Consider the following 20,393-nt stretch of genomic DNA (forward strand, 5'->3'; position numbering starts at 1 on the left):
CTAACAAAATATTTCAAATTTCTGCAGTATTCTTTCAGAAGATATTAAATGTTGATTAATTAGTCAGAAAAGAAAGCTATTTTGTTTAACCTTTACACAGTCATCGTGAGCCGCATTAATGGCTCTTGAGCGACGCATGCGAGTTCATGCAGGCCGTAGTTTGGAGACCCCTGACATAAGTTAATCGTTTACATTATATTATCAAAACAAGTATTTTTCATGATGGTTCCTTTTTATGCAGTCTCGTATTTAATGCAGTATTTTAGATTATTTTATAAATCATATAATTGATCAAACATATTGTGACATTGTTAGAATTTTCTACACTTTTAATCATTAAAACACGCAAGTTGGTTCCCTAACACATCCGGCTTACAGCAGGCTCAGTTATTAAGGTACCCCTTTTATTTGTCACATGCTGTGAATTGAATTTTAATTAGAATTTTCTTATAGTAATGAGAAAAGTTTAAATAATAAATTACAGAATAATTCAATTTGTTTTTGCAATCAGACAATATTATTGTTTTCTAACAATTATTGCATCCTATTCATTATTATTTACCTATCCTGCTTAAAACGAGACAAATTACACACCCAAACCCAAAAAGCAATGGCTCTAAAGTTTGCAACAGTCGCCGAGAAAAGGTCACTAGGATTAAGCAATTTCGAAACCATCTCATTAGACCGACCGCTGAGAATTCCACCGACTAGCCCTCGATTAGGGATAACCCTATTCCAAATGGCTTTATATAAATTTATAAATTCGACACCGTCCTGCTACCTTTCACAAGGGTAACTTTCTAGCCGGCGACAGCATAAATGCAGTTTAATAGCAGACGGAGGCCGGTTTCCCAAATCCAAAATCCGGAGAATGTGTGACCCTTAGCTCCACAGTAGCTTTAGGAAATGATCCCATTTATATAGAGGGTATGCTAGCTGGTGGGTATTCCAACTAGAATCATTAGCCAGCCATGCTCGTGTCTCTCGATTTGTAATGAGCATTTAAGGGATTCGATAGTAATTGTGTTTGAAAAAGTTGAGTTAAAAACCAATCTTCCACGGTATGATCATCAGGTGTGTTGCTTTATATTTCGTCTCTTTTTAACTTCTTATCATCTGCTTTGGCATTTCTTTGTCTTGTTAATGATAATTTCTTATAACAGTATTTTGAATTTTGATACGATTAATTACTTGTTTGTTTTGAAGTATTCATACTTACCTGCATACGACTTATAGCATGTTAACGACTTCTCCACAAACTTATCATGCAATCCATCGGCTCCGTATCTCATGATCGCATCTCATTTCATTTAACACAACACCCTGCATGTCAACGGCCCGTGAGGTCTTATTCCGGCCTGCCTGTTTGTTCAGTCTGGTGGCCCCTGCCTCCTTCTGGGCCGGACGCTCGATTATAGCTAACAGTGTCGCTATTTTTCTTCCCTCTCCAACACGCTCCCGATGGATGGCGCCACTCGGTAATGGAACTACCACATTTTGGATGGTCGAAATAAATAACGCTCACTCCCAACGTCCACTACACACTCGGCAACTACTACACAACATACACAACAACAGCAAGCAGCGGCCAGTACGCACACTACGTCTTCAATTCCATCGATCTTGACCGGAATGGCTCATTAAGCTTTGAGGTAGCGTATCCCGGGCAATACATGACCATGACATAAACACACACATATAACGTCTCCATTTCTTGTTCCTTTTCTTGTGTTTCATTTCTTTTACCACCTCACCGCTGCAGGAATTCGTCGCCAACCTGTCGATTCTGCTGCGTGGCACGGTCGACGAGAAGCTGCAGTGGACCTTCTCCCTGTACGACATCAACGGCGATGGATGCATTACCAAGGAGGAGATGAAGGAAATCGTAACCGCGATCTACGAGCTGATGGGCAAGGTACCGGAGGGCTGCGAAGAGGAGCAAGCCATCAAGGATAAGGTCGAGCGGCTGTTCGAGGTAAGGGATATGGCTTTTGCATGCTTTTACCACCTCTTTTGTCTTCCTTTTTTTGTTTTCATTCCAATCACACAGAGACTCATGATTTACCTTTTGTTTTCTTCCTCCCTCCCTGTCCGGGCAGAAAATGGATCGCAACTGTGACGGCAAGATAACGCTGGACGAGTTCATCGAATGCTGCACGAAGGACGAAAGCATCCGCCGATCGATAGCCGTGTTTGACACCATCTTCTAAACCATCCCAGCATATCGCACGTGCTTCAGCTTTGCTAGGCCCTCGTCTTTAGGGTGGGCTGCGGATGATGCAATATAATCCTGTCCATCCCACCATCCACGAGTGGCGTACAGAAGAAACCTTCAATTTTTAAGAAGCAGTTGGATAAGCTTCGAGCCATCCACCAATGAAATGAATAATACTGCATGGGGATAGCATGGGGTTGGGGCAGCGAAAAACAACACTCAAATCTTTATGCAACTTTTAACCCAAAATTCAATGTCAAAACACACCTATCAAAGACACACACACACAAACACCCAGAGATGATGCTTAAAATGTTGAAACCCATTAATCGAAGATTCTATTTCCTGTTACTGTACCGCATTGAGAGGGAGTGAGTGCATCCTACTGGGAAATTGAAAAGCTCCCCACCCGGAAGCTTTTAGCCGATGTGTACGAACGATACGAATCAAGAACATATTTTGAAGAGTTTAACAAAACATTTGTATGTAACTAGAGCCACAGTCCTTTCCTACTTCCCTATTTAATTCAAAACGTGATATTGTTGTTGTAATCTTAAAAGCTCTTTAATATTATCGCATCCGTTAGGTGTGCTTGGTGCAATGCACGTTTGCAAAAGGTCGATTCGTAGAATCGAGGGAAATGATTTATTGTTGCTGTTTATCCTTCACTTGTATCCGTTTCCCCAACAAAACTAATGTTTAGCGAACATACCAGTACCTTAAAACCCCCTAGAACACATAAACACTCAAACACAAAAGTAACACCGTCTTACAGGGTTGCTGACTTTCTCCTCTTTGTCATGGTTTGAACAGCTTGTAGCTTGTAGCAACAACCAAAAAAAAAAAGGGAAAAATCAAAGGAGCCTCTGACACTCCGACACTGCTTTTCACACAGTGTAGCAAGCGTTGAGATAGCAGTATGTTAAGAAGCGTTTAAAAGTGAACGGCTTTTCCTTCCATCTCATTCTTTCCCAGTACTACTTTACACGTATAGCAAAGTTGTTCCTCAAATTAAACTTTAAACCGGATACGTAACATCCGGTGTGACCATTGTTGTTCCATATCTAAACACTTCCACGTTACTACTAATTCTTATATTTACCTGATCAGAGAACGTGTAAGTGTGTGAGAGAGAGAGAGAGAGATAGAGTAGAAGAATAGAAGACATATACTCACACTCTTGTTGAACCACACGTTTCTTGACGTTCGATTCTATAGAAATAATTACTCCATTCCTACTTTTTGGAGCCGTTACCCGTTACGAGAATTCCTAAATACTATCTACCTATGGACAACTTTATCCTCTCCTGCTCTTACACACACACACAGACACAGGTAGACATACACTAACCTAGATGTTGTGAATGACTGGTTTATGCGGTTGCCGCGAGATGGCGCGACCATACGTTGTCCCTTTTTTGTAATACTTCCGCCGTTGTTTCTATTGTTTTGCAACGATGTCGTCCGTACCTACCCTTTATATGCGTATGTGCGTTGTTATAGTGCTGTCGTTTTTTAAAACGTGGACACACACATCAAAAGAAAAACCGGTAAACCAATGTGTGCTTAAGGGTATTTTTTATTAACTAGGTTGTTTTATAATTGTATTGTGTGACGGGATTAATTGTTGACGCATGATGCAAAGCAAGAACAACTGGAGAATGGGATTTAAAACTAAAACAAAAACAGCAGGAATAGAGCAATGTGTTTTCAAGTCCGGTTTTGTTACAGGGGTTTTCCTAAGGAAAGTCCGTTAGGTTGCGGGCAGGGCAGGAGGGATAGAACCATCTGAAACCCGCTAATGATAAAAAGATCGAGAGATTACAGGAAAAATCAAGGCGCAAATGATAACACAATTTAAATTATGCCAGCAAAGTGAATGAGACAAAATGTTGTTATTTATTCAATATAAACCCGTACTCATCCTAGTACAGTAAGTACTGACTCTCTGCATAGTATGTGTGTATGTGTGCATAGGCTAGAGTGACCGAATGCGGTGAATGTAAAACAACACTGCAGAAACAACAATCCTACCCTTTTGAATGTCTGAATGTTTCCACAATGTCATTGTTGTCTTAAGTGAGTAATGAGAAAACAAAAAAAAACAGAAAACACCATTCGTGTAACAGTAGACGGGAGTAGATTTTAGCCAGCAGCGGCACACGGTGTAGTGAATGATAAAACATCAAAACTTGATAACAACACAACATTACCCATTGACAGTGAAACACAGAAACAAGCACACAGAACACAAAACACACAATGCACCGAGTAAAAGGAAATGCAAGAACCTCCCTTATAAAAAAAAGAGTAATAATAATTGACCCGTATTTCAGTTGTTTCGATGTTTGTAATACGAAAATTGTACTTCAAATATATCATGAAATAAAGAGTCCCTTATACAAAATAAGATTCTAAGATGACTGTATACTACTAAGCTTATATGAAAGTTAGTTTGTAGTAGTTTTGTGTTACGGTGGTGTCAATTGTTTTATGTTTTAAATAACTTATACATTAGGACAAGGGTTAAAACATTCGTTTCTAAAAAAAGGAGTTTATAAACCCAAGCGCTACAGATTAAGCTTAAACAACTGGGAAATCAAATATCCTTAGAAAAAACAAACGAAAACTCCATAGCTTCACTGGTTTGCTCAATAGATGGCGTTTAATAACTCATCATTATATTGCTGTCCTTTTCTTGCAATATGTTTCACCTAACTTCACTTAATCATGGCCTGTATACCCTTGTAAATGACCGAGCAAAAATCTATAACAATGTTCCTTGACCGACGTGACACTGGCTTTACAAAAGTGTCCCACACGAAAGTACTGTCATTTACCAGTGAGGCGAACACTTCTGTCAAAGTAAGCTCTGTTCACTGCTGCTTTGATGTAAACCAAGGTGGATTAAAAATATCAGGTGGTGGATTAGGGCCTTCGGGGGGTCGCCATAGTTGAGAGACTTTACGTCATTTTAGAACCGTTGACCATTGGTTTCCGCACACAAAGCTTAGCAAATATAACAGATTTCTTTGTTATGATGTGCATTTTAGTGTGTCTATTGATTTTATCGAAAAAACGTAATATATTAACAAAAGAATTGATGATTTGTTTATGCACGAAATTTAAAATCATGCTAGCATGAGTTCTAATCTCAAGTAAATTGTCTATGCGGCTCGTAGATAATGAGGAATTAATGTAAAACTTGAAAAAAAATAATGATTTCTTAATTTTTATCATCAAAAATGTCGAAAACACAAAGAATTATAGAATAAATTCACAGAATAACACAAAATAACACTCGTTAATGTATGTTTCAATGTTAAATAAGAACTCACAAAGTCCAAAATATATTTTTAAAAAATATTTATTCAAAAAAATGGGGTAGATAAATTATATGAACAAATTTAATTAATGTAAACAAAGTTTGAATTCTGGAGACCTTACGTCAAGTGACGAATTGTCAAAAAGCACTAGAGTCCACAACCTGATATTTTTAAATCCACCTTGGATGTAAACAACTTTTCTAAATACAAATGGCGAAGGAAGTGTGAGGCAAGATTTTGTGAGAATAATTGGACAAAACACACAGGAAAATCATTTTATAAGTTTTCAAATCAATGCAAAAGATGTGAGAAGTACATAAAACAATACGCATTGGAATTTGCGAAGAAAAACAAAAAAGGGGTTTAGCAGTTTCTTCTCTGTGTCAGTGTAGTAAGCGAATCATTATAGAGATGGCGCTAGTGTTTAACGTATTTTCATTTGAAATAAGGAGACAACTTTTGGAGCTCATTTTGTTCGAAGTGTCACGTCGGTTTGTCGGTGGTAGAACGTCGATTATCCGGGCAGCTCGGGACCGAGCGGATGCCGGTTAATCGATTTCCACGGATAAAGGTCCAAGAAATGTCAAATTCATATAAATTTTTTAAAACTTTACTAGAAATTCACATCAAAATAATCGATTAATCACTAGTAGAATATTTTTTGAATCAATAACAATAGATTAAAAATTGTCTTTTATCAAAAATGAAGTTAAAAAGTATCACTAGACACTAGATTGCTGCACAACAAATGTTTTTGCTAACCGGTTCATCGCAGAAAATGTTCGCCAACTGTCAAATTCATGCGCACGGTTAAGCCGCCCGCCGGTTAATCCGTCCCCGGAAAATCGACGTTCTACTGTATTTAAACAGTCGTATCGCCGTTTTAGTTCTAACGATACATAACTTCAATGCGAAACCATAGAACAGTACAGAGGAAATGAGAAAACTCTCCTCCAAGCAAGGGAGCTTCACTGGTTGGGAATCCCTCCAACAGATAATGCCACCAGTTTTTTGCTATTTTTAGAATGTATGAGTCGTTTACCGTCTGCTAAACGAAGTCTTTTTATATTCCGTTTAGGTTGAGAGCTTGACTCGTTAAGAACTCGTTTAGTGGTCGTTTAGTGGAATTGTGGCACTTGGGTTTTTAGATTCTTTTCAGGGTGAGAGCCTGAGCCGTTTGAAACCCATTTAGTGGTCGTTTAGTGGGGTTGTGGCACTTGGGAATCAGCATACAAGTAGTCTATTCAGTTAAGATCTATTTAAAAAAAAGTATTCAAATGATTCCAAGAGCTAAACACGGAACAATCCTCATCCAGATCGCATCGTATGGACAATTATATATATCAGCAATATGATGATGTAGCAATCATGAAAGAAATAAATAAAAAGTGTTTCAATCAAATCAACTTTAACTGTGGCAATAAAATTAACGGCCACTTCATACAGTGGAAGTTTTCATTATGAAAGATTTCAAATTATTTTAACAGTTAATCTCAGACGCTTGGACATCAAGTGTTCGGAAAGCGTTTCACTCTATGGGTTGTTCTCATTTTAATAAGAAGCTCTGTTCGATTAATTCGTCTCATGAGTATTAAGAAAACTTGTCAGTATTTTCATGAGGTTTAACTCATATTCATTAAATGCAGTGACCATGTTCCCCCTTCTACACCGATTCCATTCAACCACACGCAAAAACGCTTCCCTTTGCATGAGTGTAGTCGCGGCCTGTGCGCGCACCTGTCAGCGCATCCATACCACCAGATCCAATACTTCACTCCGGGTTAAAAGCCTGTGTCGGCCTTGTCGGCGGCACACACACGAACGGGCGCACGATTCGAAACCCGCTTGAGTGAAGCAGATTTCAGCAAAGGCCAGCATCGCCACTCCAAAGTGGCATTCGCCATTCGTCTGTGAACTTGTACAATAGTGCTCGCCTCACAAATCTCGCACGACCGACCGGACGGTGGTGTACACGCGCTCTCGCGGTGGTTAGCGGCCTAGCGTCTCAACAAAGAAAAGCCCCGAGTCCGTCACGACGGGCGACTAAAAGTGTGCGGTTGTTCTTTTTTTGCTTTCTTGGTTGCCCTCAGCAAGCCCGCGGAGAACGCATTTCTTGTTCCCGATTGTAGCGAATACAAGAGGCGCACACACAGAGAGGCAAGCCGAGATCCGGATGTCAGTGCGGAGTTGTCATCTTTCCCGCAGGAGAACTGTCAAGTGTGCGAGGAGAGTGTCTGCTGGCGACGAAAAGGTAGAAATAATGCGTTGCCAAGGCTAAAAATCCACAAAATCGCGCTTTCGCGTGCGTGCGTTTTGAGTGTGTGTCTGTGTGTGTGTGTGCTGGGGGGATTTGGATTCGTGCAATTCCCGCACAGCGAGTGCGTTTTGTGATATTTGGTGGAGGTGGCGGTGGTGGTGGGATGGTGTTGCTCAAGTCCCTCCTCACAGATCCACGATACAGTGCCGGTGGTGCAGAATACACAGCCAACTACGCTCAACCAAAGGGCGAAAAAAATCACACACACGCACAATATACGCTCTTCCTAAACCTTCCGCTTCGCTCCTGTGGGGGTATGCGGAAGATTGGTGTGTGTGTGTGTGTGTGTGTGTTGCGAGAAGGGAGGAAGATGTTGGGTTTGTTGAAATGAAGATTAATTGAGAGGCAGGAGAGAAGATGGGGCAGTGCGCTGCTGCTGTGGATCTTGTGCGATCGTCGCGAAACGACGGATGTAGTGCCAAACCTTGTTGTATGTGTGTGTGTGCGTGCGGATTGGTCCGAATTGGTGATGCTGCTGACTGCCGAGAAATATTGTAGCAGCGGTGGTGGTGGTGATGGAAAACGGGGAGATCCTCCGCGTTGGCCACTGAGCGGCAGGAGCAAGGCAGCAAGAGAAGGGGTGAAGCGCACCGCGTTGTGTCCGTGAAAGAGTGAGCAAAAGGACCGCTTTCGATCCGAGTGCTATTGTGCATCAATGTTTGGCTGTGTCAGTGTGAAGAAGGAATTACGTTTTCCTTGGCGGTGTCTCGCGGATTATTACAAAATCCCCACCTCCCACCGCCGCCAATGTAGCATCATAAATCGAACAGTTTTCGATATGAAAACTGTCAAACGGGAAGCAATAGAGCACCAGCAACCGTGTGACGACACACACACACACACACACACACACACACACACACACACACACACACACACACACACACACACACACACACACACACACACACACACACACACACACACACACACACACACACACACACACACACACACACACACACACACACACACACACACACACACACACACACACACACACACACACACACACACACACACACACATTACTTCATAGGGGGAGGGGGTGCAATAAAGGGTCAGTGGGGTAGTGTGGGAGAGCGCACCAGTGCTTGTAAAGGGTTTTTGTTTTTGGGTGCGACGGGGTGTGTGTGTGTGCACAAAGGGTTGTGCGGTAGTATTGAAAGGGAAAAGAGAAGCGCGAACTTCTTCGAGCGTGTTTGTGTGTGTGTGGTTGCGTTTGTGCCGATTTGCCGTGTGACGTATGTTACACAGTGCGTCGCCTAGACGTGAGGAGCTATGAGGGAGGGCTTGGGACAACGAAACAATAGAGGACGTGTTTAGTACGTGAGAGCAATTACAAAGGAGTAGAGCAGGAAAACAGAAAACAAATCACAGCAAGCCGTGCACACGTCCGCTCCATATCCCGTTCGATGTACGCGCGCGTTTGTGTGTGTGACACTGATGCTTGTGTGTGTGCGCTTCTATCCTTCTCTATTGCTCTGTGTGTGTCTGTGCGCTGTGTGGACTTTAAATGACAGTGTGTTTTTTGTGTGTTGTTTTCGGCTGCCAAATTTTCATCCCTCATTGCTTCCGGCAGCGTCCCCACTGCTGCTTCATCAACGCGCGTTTCGTGTGCTGATGTGTGTTTTATTTTCTATTTCTTTCCTATTTTTTTTTTTTTGCAACGGCTGTGTACAGAGCGGATCTTCTGTTGCAGACATTGAAGATGCATTCCACAGCAGCAGACGGATCAACCGGACCGGCATTATAAACGGAGAATCCCGCAGCAGCAGCTTCCTAACAACATGATACGGTGGTAAACAACGGTAAGCACGAGAATGAAAACGATAATTATCCTTGCACAAAACTTTGTTGATAAAAATGGCTTTGTTTTTGATTTTTTTTTTCAAATATTGATGGTTACTGTTAATATTTTGTTGCATTAATGTGCGGGGTTTTTAAATATATTTTTTAAATATCTTTTTATTTCTTATCGAATATTGTATTTTGATTAATATTCTCTCAAATTTAGCAACTTTTGCCAATAAAAATGCTGCTTCTAACGAATTTTAAAGCCCATTCCCCTTCTAAGCAGGCTACGACGCGCTGCACGTATCCTTGCAAAGGACACCCGCAAAGTTCAATAAACTGGGAAGGTGTGGAAAGGCAAAAAGTGAAAGTTTTTCCTCCCTGCCGTTATTTGCTGGTGTTTGCCTGCAGTAAACTGCATTGGAAATAATTTAAAAAATGTCTTCAAAATAGATTCTACTTTTAAATGTGAAAAAGTGGTTGTTGTCTGAAGTTTTCAGCAACAAAATCCAATCCAAAACCAAAAAAGGACCTTAGGATTTTCTTTGTTCGCACGCAACATCGTTTTTTCCCCCGATAAATGATGACGTTCGCACAAACGGCGCGCGCGTTCGTATGTGTGTGTGTGCACTCTTTGTCGGTGTGTGGGGAGTCTCTTGTAGCAAAGTATCCTTGCGCGCACGTGTGTGTCCTTACATGACGTGTGGGGCATGTATACGGGCATGTCTCTTGGAGTCGGAATGTCAGTGACCAGATAGGGTTATAGAAGGGATGTCTTCCCGTTTCAGCCGATACCGTGCTTTGTTTTCTTTTTACACCACCAGCTCCCCTTAAAGGTGGTTGTGCGTGCTAAAGATGTGGGGAAGGGTTCTGCGTGGCGTACGCGATAGCCGGCTTTTCAATCGCCCTGCAATTGAGAGAGTGAGAGAGAAAAAAAGAGAGAAATGGTGCGAGAAAAGATGAAACGGAAGTGAAATAGAAGCGTTTTGGAGTAGATTCTCTCAAATGTCTAAGAACGATGATGAGATATATGTGTGTTGGTGTGTGAGAGAAAGAGAGAGAGAGAAAGAGTAACAAACAGCCTGAGAGCGAGAGAGACGCGACGCGCACATTACATCCGCTGTAAAAGTAGTTAACTTCGAAACAAAGAGGCCCTTCTACTAAACCGGGGCTAAACGGGCGACCAGCTGGTTTTTGTTAGTTTGGCTGGCCACTGGGAGTGCTCTGGCGTGTGTGAGTGTGTGTTGCTGTTGGAGTAAAGGCAGAGAAATTGAACTATCCGCGTGGTAAAGTGGTGGTTGCAAAAGTGTGTATGGTGGTGAGAGCAGGGAGAGGATGGACCGCGGGGGATGGTCATGCGTGTTGCGTGGGGTGGGTGTAAAAAGTGGTTGCAAGTGGGGCACACACGTTCATTAGCACCCGAAGCACGCGATGAATCGAAGTTTTGTTTCGCGCTGCGTACAATTTCAATAGAAAACATTTCCAACCTAAGGAGATAGTGGGTTGACTTTTATGACTGTCATGACTTTTACCTTAGAAAATGAGTTAAATACAGGACAAAGTATGGGTAAAATTCAACTGTGGGGCCCTTTCCGTTTTAAGTTCGTAGGCTGAAATTTCAGTCTGTCAGTTGGTTTGCATTGTATAGCAGTTTTCGAGCAACTATCTAAGTGAGTAGAATATGCAGGTGGGCTTATCCCAAGGTAAATGAATTTAGAAGGCTGATTTTTATTGCTTCTGAATGAAGATTTTAAGAGTGTTTTGAGTATTCGTCAAGCCTCCAGAAAGCTTGTTTGAGCTAAAGTTTTCACCTGTCCTGTTACAAAGTGACGTTTAAATTTGATTATAAAAACATGCTATGAAACCACTTGGACTACATACATTTTGATTCTATATTCTATCACCTGATCTCTTTAATGCACCTTGGGATAAATGTAAACATCACCTTGTTTTGCCATTTTTTCGAGCAGGTACTCGAATGCCTTTTCTAGCCTTGAGGCTAGAATAATCTAGACAGAAAATTGCAGGCTAGTTTTGTGTGTGGTTTTGTATGGCGTGTTTACATGATTTCAGCCTCCAACTGTCAAAATCCATACAAAAAGCTGACTAGAATCGTGAAGGGTCCCAGTACAAATTTTAAGCTTTTCCTTTTCATCAATTTTTTTCACAAATTTTAAATTTTTCATGTGACGAATTCAAACTCAAGAATTTCATGATTTTGGATTGTTTTTTTTTTAAATTATAAAGACTTGACGGTAATTTGTTATCATCTGACAAAATTAAATGACTCCTATCGCATTTCTACCATTTCTAAATTCAATGATGGTTGTCTTACTTCACGCTCGAGTAAATAATTCATTTCGAAAGAATTAAGGAAATAGATTGTGGAATAAATAGATATCACAGAAAGTAACTGTACCTTTTAATACATCCAGAATGCATCAAATAATGATACATTCAAACACCCATCGCGTAATTGCACTGACCACCCTCAAATGGCGCTGACCGCCATGGGATCATGGGCGCATCTCAACTATGAGGGCTGGCGAATGTTAAAAGACCCATAAATCAGTAGACCCTCGTCATAGCAGGGGAGAAGATAGGTCATTTGTGTGCAGGAAACACAGGAAACACAACGATAGGCAGCTACGGTTGACACGTTGGCATTTTATTGCATTTCAAGCCGTAATGAATGAGAGCTGTGATCGTTATGTGACACATTCCCAAACAATCCATACCACACCACCAAGTGGAAGTAAAAGGGTATGAGATGGAAATTACTGTAATGAAATGTTTGGTCTTGAAGTTATATTGTTTGAAAATTGCATCCAAATTGATCAAATAATTTGCTTCAAAACATGATGTTTCCATTTGTGAATACTTTAACCGAGGCTTGAACTGTTCGAAAGTACAATAGATGTTTGTTGAAGGCTTTGCTGTTATTAACCTTTTTCGCTAAACTATGCTTGCGTGTAAGAACATTAAAATCCTTGAACATTTATTTAATTTCTTGAAACAAGAAAGAAAGTGAAAAACAGCACCGATCGAGCGAATGTGTAAAATGGGAAGAAAAGAGATCGAAAAGCTCAATATTATTGTACCTGTGCGTTGTGCCCGTACGCGCCCAAAAACCAACCTCACATCCTGTGTGGTTTTAAGCAACGGTCGACCATTCCTCCCCTTGAATAACAACATAAGCATCCCAGCAGCATCCTGTCTCAAAGGGGGAAAAAAGGCCAGCAAAGCAATAACACCGCATCAACACTTTTAACCGCCTCGCGCAGGGGCAGGTCCTTCGCGCGCGCTTGATGGAAAAGCAAATGGAGAAATAAGAAAGAAAGGAAGCAGAACGAAGGGCGAAGGCAGCAGCAGCAGCATCAGTCGGAACAAAAATCTCGACAATTCTGCTTTATGCGTCTCATCATTTCACCCCTTTTTCTCGCCTTTCCGTGCTTCACAACACACGCACATACACACACATGCACAAACTTGTCTTGTCGAGATGTTCGGGTTTCCTTCACCTTTGTGCAGGTTGTCTGTTGTTGATCCTGCACCCTGCAGCGCCTTTCGGGCTCTCCTTTTACACCTTTTTCGCTTTAGTGCGACAGGAAGTTTTGGGAAACGATCAGCTAGACTTGTTTATGTACTAGTGATGTGCTCTTTGGAGCGCACCCACGGCTCCGATCCGACTACGGCTATTGTTAGTCCGATTCCGACGCTGTCAAAATCTGAACCACTAGTTGCGCCCGGAGTTGAAGTCGTACGGAGTCGTCCGGAGTCGTTACGAGTAGTTCGGAGTCGTTCGGAATCGTCCGGAATTACCTGGAGTCGCTCGGAGTCGTCTGGAGTCGTCTGGAGTCGTTCGGAGTCGTCTGGAGTCGTCCGGAGTCGACTGGAATCAAAGTCGGTCGGAGTCAACAGGAGCCGTGCGGTGCAATATCCTTGTGATCACGCATTTCATTTCGTTATAATTTTTTTGTCTTTCCCTTTGCGCATGTACGCTGGATGATTCCAACTCCAATCGATTCCAGACGACTCCGGACGACTCCAGACGACTACGAACGACTCCGGACGACTCCGACTCGGAACGACTCCGGACGACTCCGGACGACTCCGGATAATGGGCAGTAACCTTCCGGAGTCAGTTTCTAAATAATCGGAGTTGGATCGAAGTCGACTCCGGATTTTTGCCAGCTTTACCCATCACTATACTGTACATTGGATTTTCTTGTTCAATTCAGTGATTTTTGCAATCAATCGTGTTATTCCCAAAATTTTATTAAATAATTTAATTTTTATAACTTGGTTTAAAATCTTAATATAACATCTTTTTTTTCAAATATTTCATAAGGGTCAACATTGAAATGTCCATTAATATCCAACTTTCTAGTGTTGATGCTAATTTGACAACTTTTTCCCCGCTAATAATTATTAGTTGAGCAATCCCCCAAACTTCATCTCATCAAATGATCCACTTCACCTTGTACGCATCGTTCACCAATCATCTACGCGAATGATTTGCGCCTAATATGTTTACCCATTTTCCTTAACAAAGCAAATCCAAAACGTTCAGTATGTCACTGGCTCTGGAAGGGATCATGTTGCGCGTGCGGCTCCGTGTCCGTGCACCTCGACCGGACCGATTAATCGAGCTACCACCACCACCACTAGCCGCCAGCTGATCGGCAGAAAAGGGAAGCGAACCCCCCATGCATGCGCAAGGGCATCTAAGACGCGCGCGCGCACACACGTGTGCGTGTTGCTTGGGGTTGTTGGTGGTGGTGGTGGTGGTGGTTGGCTTGAAGCAAACGCGAGTTTAAGCGTGCACTAATTCGAGGTTATTTTTATGCTTTCCCACTCGTGCGCGCACTCCCTTTCCCTCTCTCTCTCTCGCCTGCCGCCCTTTCCATGGGATCGTTTCTTTCAAACGCTTCCTCAGTGTTGTCGATCATCACCCACTTTCTTTGCACATTCGTCACCGCGCAACATTTAGCAGGATGGCACTGGGTGGGGTGACGATCGTGAATGGGACACAGTGGAGGTGCCGCCGCGCAGTGAAAACGTGTAACGTTCCAACGGTCATATGCAAATTGTGTCGTCGCGCGTGTGCTGTCCACTTTGTGTGTGTGTGTGTGTGGTTTATTGTATGTGATGCCGTTTCAGCAGGTCAATCTGCATGCGAACCGGCCGATTGTGTAACATGGATAAACAATGCGGTGTTTGACTCTTTAAACATTCGTTGGTCGGTTGTTTTTGTCTACGGTAGCTTGCCGAAATTTGTTGGAGTTTTACGTTAAAAGGGTATGTTTTGTTTGGTGTTGGGAGATGCAGGGGGTATCACGGTAGATTAAATGTCGTTCAACTTTGGATTATCAAACACTTCTTGCGATTGGAACAATATCAAAATGGATCTTCCTTTCCTATGAATTGCCCAGGGAATAAGCTAGGTTTAATCTTGGGTTTATTTGTGCGATAATCTAATAAGGATCCACAAAGCATATTTAATCGCATAACCAACCAAAACTGGCACTCCAAAACCGCCCGTCTAAGAAGTCAGCACTCAACCACTCGTGTAAAATACACTTTTGAACATGGACACACAGAAGCGGTACTAAAAAACTCCATTTCCCAATCACACGTGGTGCGATTCTCACAGTGTGTTAATGCTACTCAAACGCCATGCTTTCAATTGGAGGATCGCGTTCGACGTAAGTGATCACTCCAAGGGCTGACTGGCTGGACTGGATGGTTGCGCAAACACAGACACACATTCCGTAGAGAGCGAGAGAGAGAGAGAGAGAGAGGGAGGCTGTAGATCCATAGAACCATTCCCACGACATGATGATCGTGGGTCGAGGGATCTCGACGCCTAGTCTTCCCTTTTTTTGTTCATATCGTCTTGGAAAGGAAGGCATTCATTACGAAAGCGAAAGAATACCCTGCGCACGCGGTTGCTCTCTCTCTCTCTCTCTCTCTCTCTCTCTCTCTCTCTTTCTCCCACCCCTAGAGCTGAGTTAATTAACCATCCATCCATCCAACCATCCATCCAGACTTCCTCAATGTCAAGGTCATTTGGGTTGCGTCTGGCTAGATCTATTTTCGGGATTGCTTAATTCAATTTACCCCACGAACACTTCTCCGGCAGCGGTCGGCGTGCGCCTGTGGTGGTGCGTGAAGTGAAGAAAGAAGTGGCTCTTCCACATCAAGTTCTTTCCTGCCTTTGGGTAGAACGGGGTGAGCTCGCGAGACCTTTGACCGTGACTGACTGCTCTGCCTGCCTGCCAGTGCGTGTTTGTGTGTGTGTGTGTGCTCATAATCATGCTAGTATGGTCGGCTACATAGACCAAGGGAAGAAACGATTCGTTCAATCGATCGTGTACCCACAGCATCTGCTGTTCACTTTTGGCAGTATTTTCAGATACTTACCAGTTACCAGTACAGACTTGAGTGTTAATTTCGCTAATGAACTTTTTTCCACCGATTTTAATATGAACAAAGAGTTGGTAGTGTCGTTACATTGAAGAAAAGAGAAAGCATGCTGCTCCTTCAGTTATAACAAACGGGACTGTTCTTGTGCGTGCGGGAGTTGTTCGGTCTTGGGATCATCTAGTTCACTTGTAGAATTCAATCTGTTTTCTGCGGTGTTTGATAAAATACTGACAAGGGATATTCAGCTACAAGCTATTTTCATTTTCATTTAATTTATTTTGTCTAGCTAATGGTTTAACAAAAGTATAAGTTGCTTATAACTAGCCTCAACCATGGTAGTAGGTGAAGTATGGATAGAAAAAGTAGAGGAAAGAAAAGGAAATTTAGAAAGGAAACTAAAGAAGGAATATAAGGAGAACACTAGCTGGAACTGGTGTCGGTCCGCAGCCTAGATCTATATGACGCCGAAAAAATGTCACGATCAAATAAGTGGGAGGGAGAAATCGTTGAAGCGTCTGATGCCATTCAGAAACGGATCGCTCATGCCAAATTGGTTTCGACGGCTGGGAAGGAGCTAGAGAAGGACGATGTTTTAGTAGACGGACAGGGACATAAAAGTCGATAGAGGAAAGAAGAGGAGGGACGTCGGCTGCATGGAGTAGGATGTGGAGGCGATGAATGAGGATCGGGCTTGAGTACGGCGTAATTCGAGTGACTCAAGCTCAAAAAAATTGAAGATGGACAGGAAACAGAGGGAGTTGGTGTCCAGGGTCCAGTATTCTCCGGATTGCCAAACGTGTGAACGCCTTTTCTGCATAGTGACTTGGCAGGGATAAGCGACCAACTTCCTAAGAATTCCATTTCTCAAGACGTCAGAAAAAAGTAAGAATTTTGATATGTTTGCACAACAGAACACTTGAACACAACACAACAGATTGAAAACCTGGTTGTAGTGTTCCGCTTTCCTATATAATGATTGATGAATTTAGAAATTACTCACAATGAAAGTATATTAAAACGATCGAACGAACCATGTTGTCATATTTCATGTATGTTTTACTCTCCTTAAGGTAGATGAATGTCTCCTTAAGGTGCGATTTGACTGCATAGATTCTTTAAGGCGAATTTTTGAATGGCAGTTTTTACTATTTTCGTTAGTGGTCAAAAGAGACCATATTCCATATAGTGGTAAAAAAAGACCAGCCCTCTTGGCTACGCCGTAGCAACACATTGATTTACAGTGAAATCTCTGTAAGGTGAATCGTAAAGGGATCGTCAGCTTAGAGAAGTATTCATGTTGAGGAACACTTATGAAGGTGTTGCTATGAGGTATCCCAGAAACCACGGGAAAATATGGCATCCTTTGAGCAACATTTTTGTGAACATTCACCCAAAAATTGATTTTAAGAATTTCAGCTGCCAAATCGCATATGCAATTTAAAGGATATTCGCCTAAGGAAGACATTTATATTGAAAAGACATAAAATGTATAGAATATGACGGAACCTTAAAAATGTTCAATAGTAAACAATTCATCTAGAAGAGACTACACATTAGTGAGATTTCACTGTATTTTCCCTAAGATCAAAATCTCTGTATGCTATAGGTGCCTTGAAGTTTCATCTTACATTGTTTTCACTGTCTCTCTCTCTCTCTATCTCTCTTATCACGATAGAGCACGTTGATGTGACATCGCCACCGGAGTCGATTCCGGGATCGCCCAGTCAGACAAATCGGACTTAATTTACCCCTATCTTACCGCTAAATTACCGGTAATTTAAGAGTAATTTAATGGTAAATTAGCAGTCGTTAATTTAACCATTCGAGCAGTTTTGACAGATCCTATTCCTTCCTCTATTTTATTTTTATTTTTGTCGGCCAAATTGTTAATAAATAACACGAAATTTATTATATTACAGTTGAATGCTTTTATTCAATCATTGTCCTTAACTTATACAAACGATTACAATGTATTTTTTTAAGCAAACTCGACTTGAACAGCCGCTTCACCCGGAGAAGGTGGTGCACAAATAGCACTAATAAATGCAATTTCTCGGCTGTTTTTTACATTTTACAGTTTTAAACACACCGCCGATGTCTTCTTCCACTAAAAGATCATTAAAACAATTCTCTTTTTGTTCTAATTTACATCTTTTCACTGACAACAAACGACAACACTTCGTACCGCTAAATTGCTCTTAAATTACTGTTATGACAGATACAAAACTGCTCGAATGGGTAATTTAACAGAAGGCTGTCTGACTGGGCGGAATCGGAATGGTTTCATAGCCTGTTTGTATAACCAAATTTGAACGTCACTTTTTGAAAGGACGGGTGAAAACTTTTGCTCGAACAGGCTTTCTGGTAGCTTGATGAAACACAACACGTTTGTTCGAGTATCGTCGTATACGTTTGTTCGAGTCGGATGTCTTGTTCGATAGCTGTCAGAGCGTCGCCTTAGTTTTTCGCCATTGCTCCGCCGAACCTGCGATCATCGAATCTCGCCCTGTAGCTGCTCGGTGCTGATAAGGTCGCATCTATACGTAGCTTATCGTAAGAGCTCTTTCACACCGGACGAATGTGACAATTCGTGCGTTCGACGAACGTAGCTCAGTCCGGCTGTAGTAGCTCAATATACCGAAATAGGCACAAGCTCTAAACGCACTCGCGAACTTGACAGTTCAAATGACTTTTGGCTATTTAAATGTTAATATTAAATATTAAATACATAAATTAATTACAACTGTTACTAGTGTTGCCAATATTTAAATGAGCTAAGTACGTCGATCGTGCGAATTGTCCCATTCGTCCGGTGTGAAGCAGCTCTAATGTGTAACTTATCGTGATCGTAGCTGCATTCTAAAATATTTCGCGCTGGTTTTCGATAAAATATGATTAATTGCGATGATAAATTTCACGTCACGTAGATTGCTCAATTCTGCCAGATAATTATTGCTTCATTATTGTTTATACACATAATCAAAATAAATTAAAATGAGTTTGTTACGTTTTCTTGTATCTTTATTTCACTGCCTGTTCTCTCGCGTCTCTTGTACAATTCTCTTGTTCCCATGTGCCCCCGGCATCCGGCAGCTGTCACTTGTTATTCCCCGAGGTGCTTATAGACGTGCCGGTGGACGCACTACTTTTTTTTCTTTTTTTTATAGAGACTGAGCCAATTGGCCTCATTCGCCTCTTGACGCACTGCTAGCCAAAGGGTTTCACACCGCACAGTGGGGTGTCCTGCCAACAGAGTTTAACTCTTTTTATGTTAAGATCGGCATTAAAAAGTCACACACAGAATAATCTGGCATGTCATCAAACTGGATAATTCGACTGTTTCGAATGAAGCATCAATTACGCGCGAGGCAAGTAGCTCTGTTTGCAAAATTGAGGTACAGGCGATCCCCGATATTCGCGGTTAATGGGAACCGAAAACGGCCGCAAAATTCCGCGTCAGTCGAATTTTCGTAATTTTCCGCTAAAATATCACTAATCTTCGTCTAATTTTGCAAATAGGGGGTGGTTATAGCCACCAAATTAAATATTTGATATGTTTCTACTGAATTGAACAGTTTTAAACCTTTTGAAATGGTATTTTACATTCGATCAATACGGAAATTATTTGATATTTCACAATGAATGTGTCAAATCAGTACAATTTGCTCAAAGAACTGTCAAATTAGGAAAACCGCCGAATCTCCGAATCCGCGTGTAAGAGGTACCGTGTTGTATTTCGGGGATCGCCTGTACTTTTGCAAATGTCACTCTACTTCTGTTTGCACGGTGAGAGATGAGATGTGAGTTGTGAGTTCTTCAGTGTAATGAACATAAAGCACGTGTATGGAAGTTGCCCTGCTCACACCGGCCAAAGCTGAGATGAGTGTATGCTTGTGTACGTGCGGTTATGCATGCATTTTTTCTTCATGTTCTAGAAGAAAAAAAGCACCGAAGAGATGAGACAAGACAAGAGATTAAGTTTCGCGGCTGCATTCGTCTCTAGGTACTGATTGGGATAGACCAGGGGCCTCCAAACTTTTCACTATTTATTTTAACCTCTACCAAGTCGTCGCGGGCCGCATTACAGACTATTGAGGGTCGCATGCGGCCCGCGGGCCGAAGTTTGGAGATCCCTGGTCTAGACGCGCCAGATAAAAACCATTTCCAAAACCTCCAAGCGAAATGGCACCCATTCAGTGTTGTGCGTACACGGTGTCAGTAAAACGGTAAGGCGTCGAAGGAAAAAGGTTGTTTATTATTAGGCGCGCTGTCCTATTCAAAATGTTTCGCCGGCTGGCAAATGTAGAGTTTA

The 20,393-nt window shown here is 41.9% G+C and overlaps 2 protein-coding genes across 7 annotated transcripts in view; both read left to right on the forward strand.

The window, feature by feature from the left end:
* LOC120901408 (Kv channel-interacting protein 4-like) overlaps positions 1 to 4,627 on the forward strand; it is an 86,692-nt gene extending 82,065 nt beyond the window's left edge. For all 4 annotated transcript variants that reach the window (XM_040309329.1, XM_040309327.1, XM_040309328.1 and 1 more), the window contains 3 exons: positions 1,579 to 1,652; positions 1,763 to 1,975; positions 2,100 to 4,627. In XM_040309329.1, the coding sequence (XP_040165263.1) occupies positions 1,579 to 1,652; positions 1,763 to 1,975; positions 2,100 to 2,210 (398 nt within the window). In that variant the 3' untranslated portion in view covers positions 2,211 to 4,627. The remainder of the gene's footprint in view (positions 1 to 1,578; positions 1,653 to 1,762; positions 1,976 to 2,099) is intronic.
* A 2,774-nt stretch (positions 4,628 to 7,401) lies between these two features.
* Positions 7,402 to 20,393, forward strand: part of LOC120904848 (phosphatidylinositol 3,4,5-trisphosphate 3-phosphatase and dual-specificity protein phosphatase PTEN) — a 48,813-nt gene continuing 35,821 nt past the window's right edge. For 2 of the 3 annotated variants that reach the window (XM_040315266.1, XM_040315267.1), the window contains exons 1-2: positions 7,402 to 7,792; positions 9,542 to 9,669. The gene's annotated coding sequence lies outside the window, so the exon portion shown is untranslated. The remainder of the gene's footprint in view (positions 7,793 to 9,541; positions 9,670 to 20,393) is intronic. The other variant, XM_040315268.1, reaches the window with a different exon arrangement.

This window comes from Anopheles arabiensis, chromosome 3 (genome assembly GCF_016920715.1).
Source record: "Anopheles arabiensis isolate DONGOLA chromosome 3, AaraD3, whole genome shotgun sequence".
Classification (NCBI taxonomy): domain Eukaryota; kingdom Metazoa; phylum Arthropoda; class Insecta; order Diptera; family Culicidae; genus Anopheles; species Anopheles arabiensis.